Source organism: Oncorhynchus nerka, linkage group LG23 (genome assembly GCF_034236695.1).
Source record: "Oncorhynchus nerka isolate Pitt River linkage group LG23, Oner_Uvic_2.0, whole genome shotgun sequence".
In the NCBI taxonomy this organism is placed as follows: domain Eukaryota; kingdom Metazoa; phylum Chordata; class Actinopteri; order Salmoniformes; family Salmonidae; genus Oncorhynchus; species Oncorhynchus nerka.
Window position 1 is genome coordinate 19,044,245 of NC_088418.1, and position 20,871 is coordinate 19,065,115.

General features: G+C 43.9%; 1 protein-coding gene across 4 annotated transcripts in view; it reads right to left on the reverse strand.

Moving 5' to 3' along the window:
• Window positions 1-3,281: 3,281 nt before the first annotated feature.
• LOC115106407 (tyrosine-protein phosphatase non-receptor type 13-like) overlaps window positions 3,282-20,871 on the reverse strand; it is a 32,489-nt gene continuing 14,899 nt past the window's right edge. For 3 of the 4 annotated variants that reach the window (XM_029629111.2, XM_029629113.2, XM_029629109.2), the window contains 26 exons: window positions 20,415-20,578; window positions 20,097-20,256; window positions 19,248-19,319; window positions 18,955-19,129; window positions 18,668-18,803; window positions 18,398-18,536; window positions 18,043-18,195; window positions 17,403-17,588; window positions 16,240-16,399; window positions 15,682-15,871; window positions 15,157-15,254; window positions 14,831-14,914; window positions 14,630-14,737; window positions 12,447-12,563; window positions 11,766-11,944; window positions 11,420-11,521; window positions 8,693-8,786; window positions 8,463-8,548; window positions 7,786-7,975; window positions 7,201-7,418; window positions 6,836-6,902; window positions 6,006-6,227; window positions 5,735-5,887; window positions 5,528-5,645; window positions 4,109-4,178; window positions 3,282-3,889 (listed from right to left, as the gene is read on the reverse strand). In XM_029629111.2, the coding sequence (XP_029484971.2) occupies window positions 6,190-6,227; window positions 6,836-6,902; window positions 7,201-7,418; window positions 7,786-7,975; window positions 8,463-8,548; window positions 8,693-8,786; window positions 11,420-11,521; window positions 11,766-11,944; window positions 12,447-12,563; window positions 14,630-14,737; window positions 14,831-14,914; window positions 15,157-15,254; window positions 15,682-15,871; window positions 16,240-16,399; window positions 17,403-17,588; window positions 18,043-18,195; window positions 18,398-18,536; window positions 18,668-18,803; window positions 18,955-19,129; window positions 19,248-19,319; window positions 20,097-20,256; window positions 20,415-20,578 (2,916 nt within the window). In that variant the 3' untranslated portion in view covers window positions 3,282-3,889; window positions 4,109-4,178; window positions 5,528-5,645; window positions 5,735-5,887; window positions 6,006-6,189. The remainder of the gene's footprint in view (window positions 3,890-4,108; window positions 4,179-5,527; window positions 5,646-5,734; window positions 5,888-6,005; window positions 6,228-6,835; window positions 6,903-7,200; window positions 7,419-7,785; window positions 7,976-8,462; window positions 8,549-8,692; window positions 8,787-11,419; window positions 11,522-11,765; window positions 11,945-12,446; window positions 12,564-14,629; window positions 14,738-14,830; window positions 14,915-15,156; window positions 15,255-15,681; window positions 15,872-16,239; window positions 16,400-17,402; window positions 17,589-18,042; window positions 18,196-18,397; window positions 18,537-18,667; window positions 18,804-18,954; window positions 19,130-19,247; window positions 19,320-20,096; window positions 20,257-20,414; window positions 20,579-20,871) is intronic. The other variant, XM_029629110.2, reaches the window with a different exon arrangement.

The window sequence follows — 20,871 nt, forward strand, 5'->3', positions numbered from 1 at the left end:
GATAACATGTTTTTTGGTTGTGCTATGCTGCCTGCGAGGGTGCCCGTGAATGAAAGTGACATGGCATCCTCATTGCATAGTGTTATTTCACTGATCTGACTGAACCCTGAATTGTCATTATGTTGAAATGATTTGTGTTCGCTCTCTCTCCCCACCTCTTTCTCTCCATACTGTAAAATGATAACAGCCACCTTGATTAATTTCCTTCGCACATTTTCTCATATAATCCTGGACTGGTCTGTGAGGTTACACACCATATGGCAGCAATGGAGCATGTTTTATATAACTGGAAGTTCGCCCCATTAACCCAGTATTTTAAAGTCCCCATGCAATGCTCTACTGTACTAGGCTTCCTGTGTCAAGGCGAGAATCAACACTCAACTCTAACATCGGAGTTTAACTCCATGATTGTGAACTTGTGACTGTGGAAAATAGGCTTCAGTGAGGCCCTAGAAAAGTAGAATGGGGAGAGGGATGGAAAGAGGCCCAACTAAACACTGAATGTGCACTTTTGTTGAGTTCGAGTTAACAGAAGTTACGCATCACTGGAGTAGATAGAAGATGCCCTTTACCACTGACACAGGATCAGGTATAATATTAAATTAACGCTTAAAGTTAGATTAGTGTAATCTGATCCTAGATCTGTGGTAAAGGTAAACCTCTACTTCAAGCCCTTTCTCCATATCCCAATGGCTGTTTCAGGTAATGGCAGCAGTTTCACCCTGACTGAGGCCCATATTTCAGGTTTTTGGCTTCACCTGCAGCAACTGCAGTGTTTGGGGAATAACCTCCAGTTCCCTAAGGTCCTTTGATCCATTCTGCAGATGTTTCCCCTCAGGAAGAGGTGAGTGAAAATGGGATCTGTGAAGTATTTTGGATACTGTGCACCTAGTTTTTTCTAAGACCTTTAGTATTATTTAGCCAAAAGCAAGACTGACGTGGGATCTGTGGGAGAAGGACAAAGTCAAAACGACTGTATGGAGTATGACTATAAGCTTGAAAACTCATCACCAAGTTGAAAAGAATGTAACCCCTCTGTGGGCAAAAGTCTTTCACCTCAAAGTAAGTGCAACGCAAAACCATGAATACATCATTCAAAGCTGTCGCCCTCCTCTCTCCCCAGAAGCCAACCCCATCCCCCAGCCAACCACGTCCTACACAATACCAAAACGGGGTCTGCTGTGCACATAACACCATGACTTTGTTTTTGTTTCCTAAAGTGGAGAGACTTATGCTGTGGATTTCCGTTATGGGATGTATTGAAAGGCTCTCCTGTGTGTTAATGTGCGGTCATCACAGGGACCTCACACGGAGAATCATGTCAACATTGGACACCAGGCCCAGCCTGTATAGTTCCTTCTCTATTTTTCCTCTTCCCCCCTATTCAGCCTGCAACCCGTTGAACGTATTGTACTTGACACACTTTCACTGGTCCTTTTTAAACATTCTTTAATTGACAGTGACCTCAATTATCTTTCTCTTCATCCCCCTCAAAGCTGGAATGAGCCAGAAACCTTACAAGTTGGCCGGCTACCACTCATGATGTACAATTAGCACTGTTTCAATTGTCAATATGAAGACACAATTAGGGTGTCTTTTTCCACTCAAATTATACCTCAACATTTGTGATTTTCTTACTCACCTTCTCGGAGGCGGTGGCTTTTTCCATGCCTTTCGGCCTCATCAGCAGGTGATGAATTTGAAGCCTTCTCAAAAATAAGTGTCCCCCTTCAATCGTAGCTTTCCACTTAACACATTAGCACAGTCACTTTAATTGGGGAAATAGCTGTGTGAGAAGCACATCAAAGACACAAGCAGAACACACACAATTATGGACGGATGGCAGGATTGTGCGTCAGAGCTGTGGAAAAAGTGAATATTTCAAAATCTCTCATAATAGAGGGAGAAGGTTTTAGAGCTGCCAGACTGCGACACCATGTCCATTCGTCTGGCTGGGTTTTTTCTGTTATTCTGGAGGAGCAGCAAGGTTGGCACTCTCGCTCTCTCTCATATATATATATATATATATATATATAGTGTTATAAAGTCAGGTCTGCAACCCCGAAGCCACCCACAGTGAAAAGGACTGAGTCAGAGATTTTGATTTCCATGATCTCGGGGGGAGTCACGTTCAGAACCCTGTGTCCCAAATGACTTTCCTGCTGTAATTCACCAAACCTCCTTGGAATCCTACTTCTTTTTTTTATGACCATGCAGCACTCACTATTAAAACGGCCTTTCGCTGGCAGTGGCTGTGGAGAATGTGACCACAATGGAAGACATTGTGGAGGATTCATCGAACCACAGAGAAGATCCCCAAACCCACCGATTGCCTTCTCCTCTGGCTCAGTGGGAAGAGTGCGGAGAACACCAATGTCCCAGGTTACCTCGACTTGAGACAGAAACTGCAAGTGAGAAACAATGAGAAAGAGAGAGAGAACGAGGGGAATGGGGGAGAAACGAGGGAACACGAGCCCAAATGGGAACCATATTGATCAACCAATGGTGGGTTTCCCCCGAAATACAGTAACCCTTATTTACGAGGGGAGTTGAAGGGTTCCTGGTCGGGGGGAGCGGGGTTCATCTCTATCCAGAACCCCAAAAGAGCCATGTACACAGGCTTGCAGTGCGTGGCCTCCAGATTGTGTGTGTGTGTTTTGTATGTTAACACGCAGGGAGGTACATTAATGAGTTTAGCATCTACATGTCGTGTTTGGAAATCCAGTGGCTCCAAGGTGATGTATAATGTTCTTCACCAACCACCAGTCCCCCTTTCAGACTGGCTTTGACCTCCAGAGTAGACTGAACGGTGTGTATCCCCCAAGAGGGAATACGAGCAAGGGGGCCATCTTGCTGTGTACATGGCCGAGACTGCCAAATATCAGCACCACCAGCTTGCACCTACACCTGAGGCTGTCCAAGTGTGCCACGTGGGGCTGGTATTTAAACAGCGTCTCTGCAAACGCCTGCTCCGTGTAGCCGTCACATGAGCAGCCCACATCCAAAACGAGCACCTCCCCCACAGAAAAACTATATCAGGCATATTTGTCACACATCAACATGAAACCAGCTTCCCCTTACACAATAATTCTACTCGTCTCACCTCGCTGGCTATCTGGTCAACAAATCAAATCAAATTTTATTTGTCACAAGCGCTGAATACAACAGGTGAAATACCTTACAGTGAAATGCTTACTTATAAGCCCTTAACCAATAATGCAGATTTAAGAAAATACCACAAAAAAAAGAGATAGGAGTAACAAATAATTAAAGAGCAGCAGTAAATAACAATAGCGGGGCTTTATACAGGGGGTACCGGTACAGAGTCAATGTGCGGTCATGTCTAGCAATGTACAAATCCTTGTATGAACAGCAGCCCTTCACAACATGGGCAATGGACTCCATTACACTTGACTCATGTAGAATACAACATGGACCATGGTTTACAGGGTACCAGAGTGCTAGATTATATTTAGTTGGTAGAACTTGTAGCCTTACCTTAACAGTAAAGGTGAGAATGTCCTCGCCACACACACACACACACACACACACACACAAGACCGCCGATGATGTCTAGAAGAGGTCTTTAATACAGTAGAATTCAGAAACAAGACCAGAATCTTATGTTTGTTGTGCCTTTGTCACAGCTAAACATCCACATGGTTGAACTGCTACTAATTTAGGCCTTTGCCACTCAGTACCCATCATGCAGTGTGGCTCTAAGGACCATGTCAGAATCAGTGGGATCCTGCAGACGTTTAGACTAAACAGAGGTAGGAGTTAATTCAAAGATGAACGTATGAGTGCATCAACAGTCAGACGTAACGTTCATTTCATGTGTTTCAGGGGCTGTCAGCACGCTGCACCATATGGCGTTCTGTAGCTCCGTCTGTAAAGAGAGGAAAAGATCAATAACAAACCAAAAATCTAGCAAAACGACTTCTTAGTGAGACATCTTTGGTAAGACTTTCCCCAACCAACCTAGGTTTGAGGCAAAGGAGAGATGAGATAGGGACAGCAACAGAGGGTAGTGAATCGTTTTTAGCCCTATGCTGCCTCCCAGTGGACAATATCTTTATGGCTCAAATCATTTGTTTTATTTGCTTACCTTTTCTTTGATTAGGCACTGCATTAGTGGTGCAATCTGTCCGAGATCACCCTCCAGGCTATAATATACACTGTTGAATAAATAAATAATAATATATGAATAATACATGTAAATGTAAAAGGTAGAGGGCAGGCCATGTAGCCCTGGGCATTATGTAAATATTAGTTCAAATCTGGGATCCATTTAACTAGTATGTTTTAACAGCGTATGTGTGAATTGATAGCTGCACTAGCAGGCAGCGAAAGCCTGAGATCACTCTGTAAGAGCTCTGTTCTGTTCGACCTTAAATAGATGTGATCCCTGTATCAGTGGATATTGGCCAAAGTACTTCACCTAACTAACCCCAGGTCACACCTTAACTGGCTTACCACTGTCAAGGTTTTACTCTGACGACCTGATCTCTACTCATGAACACCGCCAGGGGGATATATAGACTGGTTGGCTGGCAACGTCACGAAAACGATGTGTCCACTTCAAAGGGGGCAGAAGGCCGTGTGTTGTTATGGTTCTGGATGGCCAGATAGACAGTTTCAGATTCTTGTCAACAATGACAAGAAACTGCCAGGTGGTGAATCGTAAGTTCCTACTTTCAGCTCGTTTTGAACTTGTTTTTGATACAATGTCTTGTTTTGAGGTGTTTTGACTGATGTCACATCTATGCTACTACGGCAAAAAAAATGGCCAGCTAGCTAACCAACAACTGTAAAAATGTATTTGAGACAACAAGTGCTCATTGTGCAATTTTATTTATGTTTTAAATAAACATTGGAGACAAAATATAGTTTACATTGTATGCATTGCTTTACAAAGACCGTCAGGCTGTACCCTTTTCCCGCATACTAAATGTTTGCACTTTTGGTGACTTAACCTACATTGCGTACTATATGAACTTGACCATAGCGCATGCTTTATGCCCTTCATGGGAGGTGATCTGGGGTGAGATTCTGATGGTATTGCCTGCAGTAAGATTTGAGTTTGAATTCCAATTAAATAGAAAAGGGGATTTTCTTGTCTGGATCCTCTCAAGTGTAAAAAAAGAATAATAAAGGCAGCTTTCACAAGCCCCATGTTATGGAATAGGTGCAAACCTTATATCGGCGGAAAGAGGGGATTGAGCTGCAGCCACTACAAGACACGGTAAGTCTCTAGTATAAACACACCGGGAGCTACTCAGTATTCAAAATGACATCACTTTGTGACGCACGGGTGACTATCAGCCTATTATCAGGTTATTAAAGCAGGACGGTGGTTAAGTCCTGCTCCTATATCAGGCCTCCCTATGTGACCATAGTACCTCAACCATACACCTTTTCTATGTTTGTATACCGTCTTATCTTTCTGTGCCAGAACTGAAACCACATCCGTATTCAGGGTAAAGCACACAGTTCACAGAACCCCTCACCATCCAGTCCTCCTCACCTTCAAACCAACTGAGCTTGTTTAATAGTTCTCTCCTTATCGTCAAGGGTTCACACTGTAGAACCCCCAAGCCCCCAGTCCAACCAACTCTTTCGCCTCTTCTGGTGTTCAACAGAATCTTGGAAAAGAGAAAAGGTCATTGCCTTGATCCGAATATACATATTTCAAACATTAATGTCACAAGACTTTAAACAAACTATTATTTACCTAAGTAGCAAGAGATTTCCATCGTTTGGCATTTTCTTCACCTCACACGAGTTGACCTCAGCAGTGCCTCCTGGCTGTTGCAACATGACACAGTTGGTTCTTGTCTGCGGGGCGACTCATCCCAAACCCTCTGACTCATAGAACGCAGAGATGCTGAAAATAATAATTTCATAAATATTCAGGTGACATTTTTGCAGTCTTTAAACTGAATCTGACATTATGAGGTATCTTGTGATATGTCTTGCAGTGCTGGTACTGTCCATCCACCCACCATCCAGGTGGGTTCTGTAATCTGTCAGGTCAGGCCCAGGGCTCTGCTACAAGGTAGGGAGGGCCAGGCGTCTCCCCCGGTCCTACTCTTCCCCTGTCCTGCTCCTCCAAGATCTCCTCTCTGTCTTTCAGGAAGTATATTCCTGAACTCCCATTAGTGCTCGCGTACTGTGGTGTGACATCACTCAGGTGCCAAACAACGTTTCAATGGGAGGCAGAATTCCTTTGAAGATATCAAAATGGGAAGGGAAGGAATGAGAAATACATGCAGTTTGATGTTAGTCTCTGCATAAAAAGACAACTTCTTTAGGTGTGAAAGATGAAAATGTGTCTTACAAAAAGGTAACATTTAAACGAATTAAAGCTATGCTGACATTACTTTGTGAAAGGAAAAACTGTAAATTGGATTATGTTGTCTGCCCTGTCCGGATAGCAGGTTAGTGTTTTTCATCATGGATGTTGTTCTGGAGGCACAGCCACAAAGTCATAAAATCTGATTTGAAACCTAACCACACTGTTAACCTAATGCCTAACCCTAACCTTAACCACACTGTTAACCCTAATGCCTAACCCTAACCTTAACCACACTGTTAACCCTAATGCCTAACCCTAACCTTAACCACACTGTTAACCCTAACCACACTGTTAACTCTAATGCCTAACCCTAACCTTAAATTAAGACAAAAAAAAAGCTAGTCTTAATTTTCATGAATAAAACCAATTTCTACTTTGCAGCTTGCCTATCTAAGAGAAAATCGCTCTGTTCTTCCTCCAGGACAAGACTCATGGCAATAAACATCAACCTGCATCCGGATGTGTAGATGTGTTTACCTGGAGCAGGACGGCACAGAGACAACCGGACTTCAGGAGGAGAGCCTCTCAGCAGCGCGACCACCCTCTACATGCCAGAGAGATAACCGTCACTCACTGTCACATCCACAATTATGGACTGATAAATGGCCATAATAATGTATAGTAAGCCTTATAAGCCTATAAGATAATGAGTGGTGATACAGAAATATTGAACAGATCAATCACACTGAGTGAAACAAAAACCCTATCTCTCACACTACAATTTCCACAATATCTCTGTCTTCCAACGCTCCCACCCACCCCCATATACAGCATGCCAACTCACACCTGGAGCTACGGTTGAACAATCGTATTACGTCACACCAGTCTGCGTCTATATTTACCTGGTAGGACAATCCCTTCAGCGGTTCTCCATTGACTGCCAGGATGACGTCTCCCTCCTGGATCTGCCCACTCTCCTCCGCTGGCTGGCCAGGGAAAAGCTTCTTGATCCGGACAAGACCACTGCCCGAGTCTCCTTTCGAGGGCTCGAGCTCAGGGACCAGGAAGCTGAAGCCCAAGCCATTCAGCCTCTTATTCAAGGTCACCTCCAAAGTGTTCCCTGTAGGGTGGAGGGGTTAGGGGATTGAAGTGTGTCAGAGTTCACTTTGGGAGGCTTGGACCGTGGATCCAGACTGGGTAGCTATCAAAGGTAAGACTCTCTCTCACAAAAGCCTAATAGACCTACTGTATTCACTCACACTATACTGATAAGATGGTTTAGTTGCCTGTCAGTGGGTGTGCTTGCTTGTTTTTACACCATCTGCTGATCATTTTTTGTCAGTTTGTTTAAACAGATTTCTCCTGTTCGTCTGACTGATTTCTAATCCCTTCTTCAGTCAGGGACAATGCTTCTGAGCTCAGTCCCTCGAAGCGCCAGTGTTCCCCTTACACTAAAGTTCCCATGTCGATGATATACTATCCCTTACCGTCAGACACGAAGCTGTAGTCCTTGGGCTTGACCAAGAAGGGGGTGATGACGGCAGGGCAGCTGTTGTTCCTCTTCTGGGTGATGTCCCGGTGGGAACTCTGAGGGGAGAGGTGGCACGCTGTGTCTGGGCTCAGAGACACCCAGGGCAGGCTGTTCATGTTCTCCCTCTCCAGGACCAGGGTCACCACCTTGGACAGGAAACGGTTACATAAAGACAAACAACAGTTAATGCTTCTCATTAGTCTGTACCTTTCAGAAACTAGTTTTAAACTACTCTCTTTGAAAAAAGGCTTCCAAAACGGTTCTCCGGCTGTCCCCATAGGATAACCATTTTTGATTCCTGTTAAAACCCTTTTAGGGTCCAGGTAGAACCATCTGTGGAAATAGTTCTAGATGGAACCCAAAAGGGTTCTTCAAAGGGTTCTCTTATGAGATCAGCCAAAGAACCCTTTTAGGTTCTAGATAGCACCTTTTGTTCTAATAGTGTACTGTATATACACAGGTATATTCACATTGCACAAGATAAACAGCACATAATCAGAACACATGTTAACATGTCAGTGTTTGTTTGCACTCAGTTTTGTACACAGTTCGGTTAAAGGCCAACGCAGAGGCAAAACGAAGATGGTGTTGCCTTGCCCTGGTGTTGCAGCTGAGATATTGATGTTCCTTTACCTTTCCTGTTTTTGCCAGACATTCCACAGCCTGCTGATATGTGAACCCTTGAAACCTGATTCCATCAACTTTCAGCAGTCTGTCACCTGTTAGATGCAAGCACACAAAATCTCACTCATCTAAATTCAATTTGTGCAGCAATAATCCAGTATAATGTTCTTCTAAATGCCATTATTATTCCAGGTGCTTTACTGTAACAGAGTAGCAGCTTGTTCAGCATTATACTGTACCTGACTGAATGCGGCCATCTTGCTCAGCAGCCCCTCCACAGACTAGGCTTTTGATGTAGATACCTCCATGACGCAGGCCTGTGTTCACACCACCCTGACAAATCAGAAACACAAGGTTATTATCCAACAACATGACAGTCTCGGTTGAAATGTAAGTTGATCAATATACTGTACACCATCAATAACATTTGCATGTCTGACTAATTGCTGAAGTGGCTTAATATGACAATGTACCATAAAGGGTTAATTCCCCATATTATTTTCATGCTAATATAATAAGTCCCTACTCTCTGGGCTCTACTTTAACAAACCGAACGCCATGGTAAATCTTAGCTCTGGCAGTAGAGCTACAGTTTTAGGGGTGTGTAGGGAATATTTGTGCTATTTTCACTGCGGGAATTATGAGCGCAATAGCTGGCGGTGCCGCAAAAGGACAGGGTTTTGACGAATAAATCAATTATAGGTGTGACTTGGTCAATCACTGGCCAATCGACGAGGGCTTGGTCAATCACTGGCCAATCTACGAGGGCTTGGTCAATCACTGGCCAATCGAAGTGTTTCATGGGTTAATACTGCATGCCGTTGCCTCATGTTCTGTAGGTTATTGAAGGTCTTTGAGTTGTCATCAACAGTAATTCGGGCTGGGGGCACGGAATATTCTCTTCCCGGTTCATTGTGGATCGATACAGTTTATTAAATAGCATAGGCTACAGTAATGAGTAATAGCAACAGTAATAATAAATGCAATGTTTGCTCAATATGTTCGGAGTGTTGACAGTCAACATTGTTGCAATTGGATTTAACGAGTATAGGCCTTTACCGCGGTGCACTTTCCCCTGAAATAAAACATCCTAGGCTACCGTAAATTGTATTACACGTGTTGAGCACGTTCTCAATAAGCCAGACACCGTTGATAGGGCCTTAAATGACTTAAATAAGCCCGTCTTTGGTAACCAGACAAGAGGCGCTCTTTGAAAATGGAGTTTGAAATAAAGTATGCACGGCAGGTTGGCTTATGTGAATGGTGAATACTGCAAAAGCCTCACAAGTAGACCACTTAGAAACCTTTTATGGATACTTGACTAATGCATTGCCAGGATCAGGAAGACAGCAGACACATTGCTGTTGAACCAGTTTTTGTTCGAGTAGGGTAAGTGTAGCTTAAAGGGCTTTTATAAAAAATGAAATGGGAAAACAAGCAATTGTTACAGGAAAATAACTTAAATGTTTCTAAATACGAGTGTGAACGGATCATTACATTTACATTTACATTTAAGTCATTTAGCAGACGCTCTTATCCAGAGCGACTTACAAATTGGATCATCTCATGTCTAGTTCCATGATGGGCATATACAGTAGGATACAGGGAGGGTTATTTAAGCAAAAAAAAAAGAGCAGGTTAAAATAACGTACAAACGAACCCTAACCCCACATAGAAACAAATAAAAAACATTTTAATAACGCTTTGGTGATTTAAGAATGACTGTATGTGGTCTCACGAGTCAAACCCTTTATAATCGTCTTTCCTACTTGGCAAATGCATTAGGCAGGACAAAAGAAAAAAATTGTCTTCATTGAGAGGAGGGGAGGTTATGATTGGTTTTTCAATCAGATGAAACTAAATGGGAGGTTTACTGGCACTAAAAGCACATCTCTCTTGTTCCATTTGCATTTTGGCAGTGGGCGTCACGGCTGGATAAGCCGTGTCCAATTCCACTGTCCAAATCCATGCCAAAACCAACCGCGTTACCGGTAAGATCAGCTTTGGTTGGTCTTAAATATCCCCACCAGCGCTGCCTGAAATTGGCACTTTGGGTCACGTTTTTAAGGACACACCCCGCCCACCTCTGCGCAAGCAAGCTCATATAAGACATGTAAATGACCAATCCTTGCCCTACAGTTTGAAAACAGAAGAGCGCCGGTTTTAATAGGGCGTGCGATTGACAATTGCGCTGGCTTCACGCCAGCCAAAAATAGAGCCCTCAGGCTGCTAGGTGAGAGGGATGTATCAAGATTAAAAGGAATATAGTATGTTTATACGATCTTACAATCTATCGCTCTGTCTCTCACACATAGGGGGTAAACAAATAGAATGTCTGCCAACAGATACACCAGGAGTGTGGTGTGGGATTCTTTCATCCCTGATCCACCTTCACATCATCCGAATCCCAGTCAGGCCTAATGAGAATTAACAGGCATTTTAATGACGTCTCAGAAGGCTGTTACTGCTCCCTTTCTCTCTGCCTCGCTCGATCTTTCGCTCCCTTTCCTTCCCTCCCTCCCTCTCACCCGCTTGCTCTCTCTCTCTCTCGTAGCCTACTGTACTGTCCAGTAAAAAGGCAGGCTCCAAGCTGCAGGCTCTAGTGGGTCCAGCTCCAGCTCCTCCCTCTCCAAGGTGATTAACCCCAGGGGTCTAAAGGATTACTACCCAGAGACACAGAAGCAGCTGACTTCCTGACTAGACTAATTTGTCCATCCCAGACTTAAGTACAGTAGGTCCATCTCCCTATAGTACCACTGACCAGTAAAATAAACCCCTTCCGTACAATGGTGTGAGATTACTGATCTCAGATCAGATGTTGAGGAAAAAATGGGAGCTTGTCTGGCCCTCTCTTGGGGTATTGGGTGGGAAATGTTCTCTCTGGCCGGAGTGTGAGGTTATATCATGTGTATAACAGTCATTTCTAGCGCTGTCCTAGGGAGTTAGACATGAAATAGTTAACTTACAGCGATACTGATCCCTAAACCTACTCCAGCTTTCTTCTTCAGCTCCACAGAGATCTCACCACCCCTGAAGCAGTCTGTGGAAGGAGACCTGGAGCGGCAGTCCTGGATAATGGATAGGGAATAAGAGTTCATGATGAGATTAAGATGGATGATACAATTCACAACAAAGGCACGATTGTATTGTATTTGTTTCTATTTGTTGATTTAATTGACATTATGTAGAGTTGATTGCTAACGTTTGTTGTCTTGTTTGTGTACAAAATGAATACAATTGTTCCCCAGTCTTAGCACATGTAGAGTATTGTCCTTAACATGGAGGAGATGATGGTCAGTAGCCATTGGTTACCTGAGCGTTGAGGATGCGTACATCAGGGAGTTGCAATCTACTGCCAGTCTTTGGGGTCAACATGACAGACACGATCTCATCCAGGTCGTCCTCCCCAGAGAGCACGTTAGTCCTCAAAGTGGTCTGGGACTCGTAGTTCTTCAATAGCGGAGATCTCACGTTGTTGGGTGTCGAGGAAACTGTAAAGAAACATCAACAAAAACACAACAAAAAAATCCACATTGTAATAAAAGTTTAAAATGTGGAATTATGAACTAATAACGAAAGCCTGGCCATGTATGTAGTGATGATCCAGAGAGGACGAAAAAGTACATTCCCATTTGGAGCTCTAACTAAAACATCTAGCTGAAAAGCCAGTCGACTTAAAATATATAGTTTATCACGGAAAGTAAATGAGCCTGAACAGAGCAGAGATATATAGTACCTGTCAAAAGTTTGGACACACCAACTCATTCCAGGGTTTTTCTTTATTTTTACTATTTTGTAGAATAATAGTGAAGACATCACAACTATGAAATAACACATATGGAATCATGTAGTAACCAAAAAAAAAGTGTAAACAAATCAAAATATTTTATATATTTCAGAATCTTCAAAGTAGCCACCCTTTGCCTTGACAGCTTTGCACACTCTTGGCATTCTCTGGTACTGACTGGTACTGTATATACGCACTTCCAGTACCTTTGGGCTGGGTCACGATGAGTGTGACCTCCTGTGGGCTGTTCTGCATGACCTCTGCAGCCTCACTGAAGGTCATGCCCTCCAGACTGGTGTGGTTCAGAGAGATCAGACGCCCACCTGAGGGAGAACATCACCACAACATTTCATATAAATAATAATTTTGTTGGTATCCACCTAGTCCTGGTCCAGAATCAACAGTTACCCTTAGCCCCTATCCAATTCCTTCAGATTTGTAAAGACCATAGAAATAGGGGATACAAAAATAGACTGGGAGTTGCATCTAAACTCAGCAAAAAAATAAGCGTCGCCTTTTCAGGACCCGGTCTTTCAAAAATAATTTGTAAAAATCCAAATACCTTCACAGATCTTCATTGTAAAGGGTTTAAACACTGTTTCCTATGCTTGTTCAATGAACCATAAATAATTAATGAACATGCACCTGTGGAACGGTAGTTAAGACACTAACAGCTTACAGACGGTAGGCAATTAAGGTCACAGTTATGAAAACTTAGGACACTAAAGAGGACTTTCTACTGACTCTGAAAAACACCAAAAGAAAGATGTTCAGGGTCCCTGCTCATCTGCGTGAATGTGCCTTAGGCATGCTGCAAGGAGGCATGAGGACTGCAGATGTAGCCAGGGCAATAAATTGCAATGTCCGTACTGTGAGACACCTAAGACAGCCCGACAGAGAGACAGGACGGACAGCTGATCGTCCTTGCAGTGGCAGACCACGTGCAACAACACCTGCACAGGATCGGTACATCCGAACATCACACCTGTGGGACAGGTACAGGATGGCAACAACTGCCCGAGTTACACCAGGAACGCACAATCCCTCCATCAGTGCTCAGACTGTCCGCAATAGGTTGAGAGAGGCTGGACTGAGGGCTTATAGGCCTGTTGTAAGGCAGGTCCTCACCAGACATCACCGGCAACAACGTCACCTATGGGCAAACCCATCGTTGCTGAACCAGACAGGACTGGCAAAAAGTGCTCTTCACTGACGAGTCGCGGTCTTGTCTCGCCAGGGGTGATGGTCGGATTCGCGTTTATCGTCAAAGGAATGATCGTTACAATGAGGCCTGTACACTGGAGCGGGATCGATTTGGAGGTGGAGGGTCTGTCATGGTCTGGGGCGGTGTGTCACAGCATCATTGGAATGAGCTTGCTGTCATTGCTGGCAATGTGCGTTACAGGGAACACATCCTCCTCCCTTATGTGGTACCCTTCCTGCAGGCTCATCCTGACATGAGCCTCCAGCATGACAATGCCACGAGTCATACTGCTTGTTCTGGGTGTGATTTCCTGTAAGACAGGAATGTCAGTGTTCTGCCATGGCCAACGAAGAGCCCAGAACTCAATCCCATTGAGCACGCCTGGGACCTGTTGGATCAGAGGGTGAGGGCTAGGGCCATTCCCCCCAGAAATATCTGGGAACTTGCAGGTACCTTGTTGGAAGAGTGGGGTAACATCTCACAGCAAGAACTGGCAAATCTGGTGCAGTCCATGAGGAGGAGATGCACTGCAGTACTTAATGCAGCTGGTGGCCACACCAGACACTGACTGTTACTTTGGATTTTGACCCCCCCTTTGTTCAGGGACACATTATTCCATTTATTTTGTCTATGGAACTTGTTCAGATTATGTCTCAGTTGTTGAATCTTGTTATGTTCATACAAATATTTACAGTTGTTAAGTTTGCTGAAAATAAACGTAGTTGACAGTGAGGACGTTTCTTTTATTGCTGATTTTACATTCAGTAAAAACAGTTCCAAAGGGGTTATTTGGCTTTCCCCATAGGAGAACCCTTTTTGGTTCCAGGTGACCCCTTTTTGGTTTCAGGTAGAACCCTTTTGGGTTCCATGTAGAACCCCTGTAGAAAGGGTTCTATCTGGAACCAAAAGGCTTCTACCTGCCACCAAAAAGGGTTCTTCAAAGTGTTCTCCTATGGGGACAGCCGAAGAACACTTTAAGGTTCTAGATAGCACCATTTTCTTCCTAAGAGAGTAGATGGGGCCCTAGTCATGACTAATTAACCGGCAGTGTCAAGAGAAAAAGCTCACATGAGAACTTAAAAATAAACCTGGCATGCAAGGCTATTGTTCACCAATGTGCCCAGGCGTCATAATCCGGTGTGAGCCTTGTGAAGACAAGCCCAGAAATAAAACCTAGTCACCTACCTGGTCTGATGCGGCCATCTTTATCCGCTGGTCCTCCCCGCACGATGGATGCTATGAAGACACCCAGGTCATACTTCCCCACCATGTCTTCTCCAACTATCACAACACCTGAATAGATAAAAGTACTTTTCCATTTTAGTTCTATTCTACAACATATCCTTTAATGGATATATGACTAAATGTTGTAAGCGATGAACTCACCGACGCCGAGCTTCGGGTCTTTCTTTAAGCACACACAAATGACTTCTCTCTCTGGTATGACTCTCTTCATTTGGGCAAAAACATCTGTTGACAGAAATACCGCAGCTACCTTTTAACGCATTACTGTACATTGACCGCAGCACCTCATAAGAAACCCGTATGCCATCTCTGTGGATGATACTGACAGGCTACTACAATGGTTGCGAGGATGTCTTCTGCACGGTGCTCGGATTTGGAACGCTTCCAGAATGTGAACACTTGATCCTGTACCTGATTACCCAGTGTTAAGAGGTTAATTTTCTTAGGAGCTGATCATCTATCCATACCTCTGCCTGCTGAGGACATGGGGTTGACCTCTGACCCACACTTCCCAGACCCACGAGACAGGGCTGGAGACAGGTTCCCAGGCAATGGCCTCCTTCTGCTGAAAATTATACAGGGAGAAATGACTTACAACATGCAGGGAAATAGAAATACTTACAACGTGCAAGAAATTAAATGCAAAGGAATGTACAGTAGTGTATACGGACAGAGATAATACAGGGAAGGATACTTTACGCACTGGGCACAAACTGGTTGAATCAACGTTGTTTCCATGTCGTTTCAACAAAATAATTCAATGTGATGACGTTAAATCAACGTGGGAAACCAAGTGAATTTGCATAAAGTCATCAACATAAGGTGATTTTGTCATTTTTTTCACCCAAATTTTAACCTAAATCCAGTGACATGGTGACATTTGTTGATTTCACGTTGAAGTCACGTTAGTTGACAAGTCAACCAAATGTAATTCAAAAATAGATGTTGAACTGGCGCCTGTGCCCAGCGGGTATGCTCTCCATCACTCCTACCCCTGCTCGTGGAGGACACGGTGCTGTTTGATCCGCGCCTCGATCTTGGCGGCGATGTCATCACACAGTTTGGTCATGGAGCCGTCCTGCGGTGTGGTCAGACCGCTGTCTGTCAGTACGGTCTCAGAGTTCCTGTTCATCCGGCTGTTCTGTGCCTGACACACTGACGCATATTGCGCTATGTTGTCCTCTGGAAAGAAAAAAAGGGCTCTTTCGTTCAAATCAAGGTTGGTCAAAGGTGGCTATAATGAAATCAAAGATGTAGATCCAATAACTGTGCTATAATCCAATGATCCAGAAGTTTCTCTGTTTGGCCTATCAATAAGCCCAGGTGGTACATTAGCGAGATATATAGCTTATTAGCTATATACTGTATATGGCTGAAGGGTCTGGCAAAAAAAGATTCACCAAGAACAGGACACAAACTGTATAGAATCAGAACAAGCTGTCACTGGGACACTATTTACAGGAATGTAGAAGTGGTTATGGTTTGGGCCAGGAGTTTTTTCTTGACCATGTGACTTTACCAGTTATGATGTCATCATAAAATGTTCTGACCTGAGGCCAGACTGTCTCCGAGCTGGCGAGAGTTCATCTCATTGTGAAACTTGTGCTGGGCAGAGCAGAGGTTGCACAGGTACGTGGCCATCTTGGATCTCTCAGTGACAAAGGTGTGCTTTCTCGCGCTCCCTCTGCTCTCGATGACCAATTTCCGGCACTGTGGTGGGACAGAGAGCGAGGTGGGGTTAAGGTATTTACAGACATAACAATCCAACAAAACAACAGCTACAAAATTCACTGACTATACAAACACTTTATAGTCAACTATATTCATTTTCAATATTCCTCAGTTTCCTTTATTAAAATGATTCTCCAGGAATAAAAAAAGAAAATACTTTTACTGTTGAAAACTAATATCCCAAGTATAAATACAGTAAATACACACACTAAAAGGGTAAAAAAAATACATTGAGCATAATAGCGCATTTTAAACACAACTGCAAACTTCAAGGAATTGGTCTGATGTAAATCCGTTATGTCATAGGCCTCCCTCCTTGCTTGAAGAACAATAGAGAAGCAATAGAGAACAAAAGGGTAAAGGCCAGGGGGGTTCCATCCCGGGCTGTGTCGTAGCCGGCCACGACCGGGAGACCCATGAAGCGGCCCACAACTGGCCCAGCTTCGTCCGGGTTAGGGGAGGGGTTTCCTTGTTTCTTTGCCGGGATGTCCTTGTCCCATCGCGCTCTAGCGACTCCTGTGGCAAGCCGGGCGCATGCACACTGATACGGTCGCCAGTTGTACGGTGTTTCCTCCGACGCATTGGTGCGTCTGGCTTCCGGATTAAGCGAGCAGTGTGTCAAGAACAAGTGTGGCTTGGCAGGGTCGTGTTTCGGAGGACGCATGGCTCTCGACCTTCGCTTCTCCCAAGTCCGTACTGGAGTTGCAGCAACGGGACAAGACTGTAACTACCAATTGGATATCACGAAATTGGGGAGAAAAAGGGGATAAAAGAAAATATTTTAATAAAAGAGGGCGGAAAAAAGAAAGGAAAGGCTCCCCCACTTGTGCCATGTCATGAGGATACCTGGACCACCTATTGAGATGTGCCTTTTGTTAAGTAAATCAGGATTAACACCTGATTTTCTTTTTTGAGATGAAAAGGAGATTGGAGTGCCACTTTAAAAAACTGAGTTATGCATTATCTAAGGCATAATACTCACAGAGGAGGAGATACTGCTTGTTTCCCACCAGTGGAATGTCTGACTCGTGGAGCGAGAGCTATCTTTAACCTCATACACTATGACTCCTCTGGCACACACTCCGAGGATCAGCTCTCCGATGACTGGCTTCTTCTCGCGCCCCACGCGGTAGAACAGAACACCGTACTCAGGAAGCTGCTGGGTGGCCTGGGAAGGAAGTTAGATGTTAGAACTGGGTCGTCACTAGCTTCCACAGCTACAAAGTCATAAACCATGCCTATTTCTACAATTTCTCTTTATTACATTTTATTTGAACCCTAACTACACTCCTAACCTTATGCCCCACCCTAACCTTAAATTAAGACCAAGAAGCTCATTTTGTTTTCATGATTTTTTATGATATTTTGACTTTGTGGCTGTGGAATCTAGTGGAAACCGGGAACTGCCGATGTGCAAGTTTATCACACGGGCTAAGAATACAAGCCAAACATTTATGTAATATACTATATTACCATATGTTCACCATTAATCCACTGTGCAGGTGCCACAGCCTTTTGGTGTAATGATTCAAATATCAGTCCACTGAGTATGAAACTAATAACATGAATATAACGATATAAAACGTAGAACTCTATGAAGCGTTTTCATTGGTTCATGTTACCTTGAGGAACTCAAGCTCGGACTCGTCGGTACTCATCGTGGAGTTGTTGGCATGTAACCGTAGCAACTCCTCCTTTAAGTAAGGCAGGGCTCTTTTCTCCATGACGCTCTTGGCAATGTACTGGTCTGGTCGATAGTAGTTCCTCCCATAAACCTTTAGAAAAGATCAGACAAAGTTAGTCATCACTCAACTATAACATTTCCAGAGCTAATATTACAAAATACTAACAAGGCAATTGATACTTAAGTATGCAGATCAATCCGCCTAGACCTTGACCAATCATGTGACAATTGTGCGATACAGCATATCAAAGATACTTCATGACCATATAACTAAAATAAAAAGTAGCAAACACCTCAGGCATGCAGTCTCCATACTCTGCTTGGAGAGCCAAGGCACCCAGATATAGGCCTGTCTCTTCATGGCAGGACAACCTGTCCTCCAGTATATCTTTCCTCAGCTGTAGGTAGTACTGGTGACGAGTCAGCTTGTGCCTGCCAAAAACCCACAATATGCTTACATAGAGAAATCGGTGGACCATGTTGCCTGACCTCTATGGATTCTATAGGTCGTCCTTCAATACGACACAGTGTGAGCATAGGAGGATGTGTCGTACTGTACTTACAAAAGTAGAGCGATGTCGTGGACAAAGAATTTGACCCTGAAGAAAAGGACAAACGTGGACGTAGGCACTTTCCTCCAACTATGGGGGGCAACCTTGGATATCTTTGTGTCATTGTCCAGGAAGAAAAACTCATTATCTAAAAACCGAGACAAGACGAAAAAGAGTGACATGTTTAACACATCCACCATGTAAAGACTTTTTCAGAACTGTAGTTAAACAGCAACAAATCAGCAGGTAGCGGACAAGAGCCATTCAAAACAAAAACACTAGTGAACCTGGTCAATTACCATCAATGTAAGCAAGGCCGAAGTAGAAGTGTTCAACCAGGTTGGAGTGGGCAACAATCATATCAAAGACATCCCCTCCTTCTGACTTGACGTCACACTTGACCAGGATGCTCTGTCCGTTTGGCATGACCACACTCAGCTCCCTCATAGTGGAGTGAGACTTCCCTTTCTTTGACTGGATTGGCAGACAGAAAGATAGTGATTAATAGATAGACAGGCTGGTGATAGTTGGGATGATGTAAAAAAAAAAGCATTTGATGATGGAGTTCTTGATGATGAAAAGTCATAATTACAACAATGGATCCGGGCAGCTCCAAGACAACCAGTGGCTCATCTAACATTCGAAAAAACTCTGGACCCACATCCTGCACATAAAAAAAAAAAGAGGGAAACGTTAAGAACTACACTATGTGACAAAAAGTATGTGGACACCTGCTCGTCGAACATCTAATTCCAAAATCATGGGCATTAATATGGAGTTGGTCCCCCCATTGCTGCTATAACAGCCTCCACTGGGAAGGCTTTCCACTAGATGTTGGAACATTGCTGTGGGGACTTGCTTCCATTCAGCCACAAAAGCATTAGTGAGGTCGGGCACTGATGTTGGGTGATTAGGCCTGGCTCGCATACGGTGTGCGATGGGGTTGAGGCCAGGGCTCTGTACAGAACAGTCAAGTTCTTCCGCACCAATCTCAACAAACCATTTCTGTATGGACCTTGCTTTGTGCACTGGGGCATTGTCGTGCTGAAACAGGAAACGACTTTCCCCAAACTGTTGCCACAAGACGTTTCCCCAAACTGTTGCTCCTAGACGTTTCCACTTCACAATAATAGCACTTACAGATGACCGGGGCAGCTCTAGCAGGGCAGAAATTTGACAAACTGACTTGATGGAAAGGTGGCATCCTATGATGGTGCCACGTTGAAAGTCACTGAGCTCTTCAGTAAGGCCATTCTACTGCCAATGTTTGTCTATGGAGATTGCATGGCGGTGTGCTCAATTTTATACACCTGTCAGCAACAGGTGTGGCTGAAATAGCCGAATCCACAATTGTATGCATATAAATACATATAAATATATATATACTATATCTTCTGGTATTTCAACCCAAAATGTCACATGACTCTCTATGATATCATACCTTGGCTTTATTTTCATTAAGACTGACAGTGGACTCGTTCAGATACACATATGGTATAGGTCTGATGCTGCCACGGCGAAAGCCATCCAGGTAAGGGCTACAGGGGTTACGGAATTGATAGCTGCAGTAACTCTCTCTGTGACGTAACCCCTGGGCAATTCTGTAAGAAAAAAAGAATACATGGATTCTTTAATTTATTGTCCACAGACTGTTGGGTGAACTATCCCTTTAAAAAAAACACATTTGTAAAGCTGATACTTTGTGTATTACGGTCAAAATGAGCCTTTGTTGTTTGAAAGGCGCCAGCTAGGTTCTTACCCTCTGCTGAGTTCGACTTGGAATGTTGAGTTGCTTCTGTTTCTCAGCGCCCAGGTAGAGTTATGGTGCGAGGCACTTCCCGAGAAACTGTGAATCCTCTCTCTGACCATCTGACTCCGGTCAGTAAGTTGAGGACCATTCTCAGCCATAGACACATGATTGACCTAGAAAACCAAATAAAATTGCAGCTACTGAATTAGAAAAGTTGCACTGACCTATCCTTAAAAATAACCGTATGTCACAAACCCAGCTTAAGATCGCCACCGAGATAGAGGTTTAGCCAGCCAAGAGTCTGTAGTGTCACAATATGGATGCCAACGTATTCCTAGGAAATTTGACCTTATAATGTCATCGTGCTGGATGTCACATGGAGTGTAGGGTAACCCCTGGCATGCTTTAGTGTACATCACTAAGAAATCAGCGGGGTGCTGTGGTATTACCCTAATCGAAAACGAAG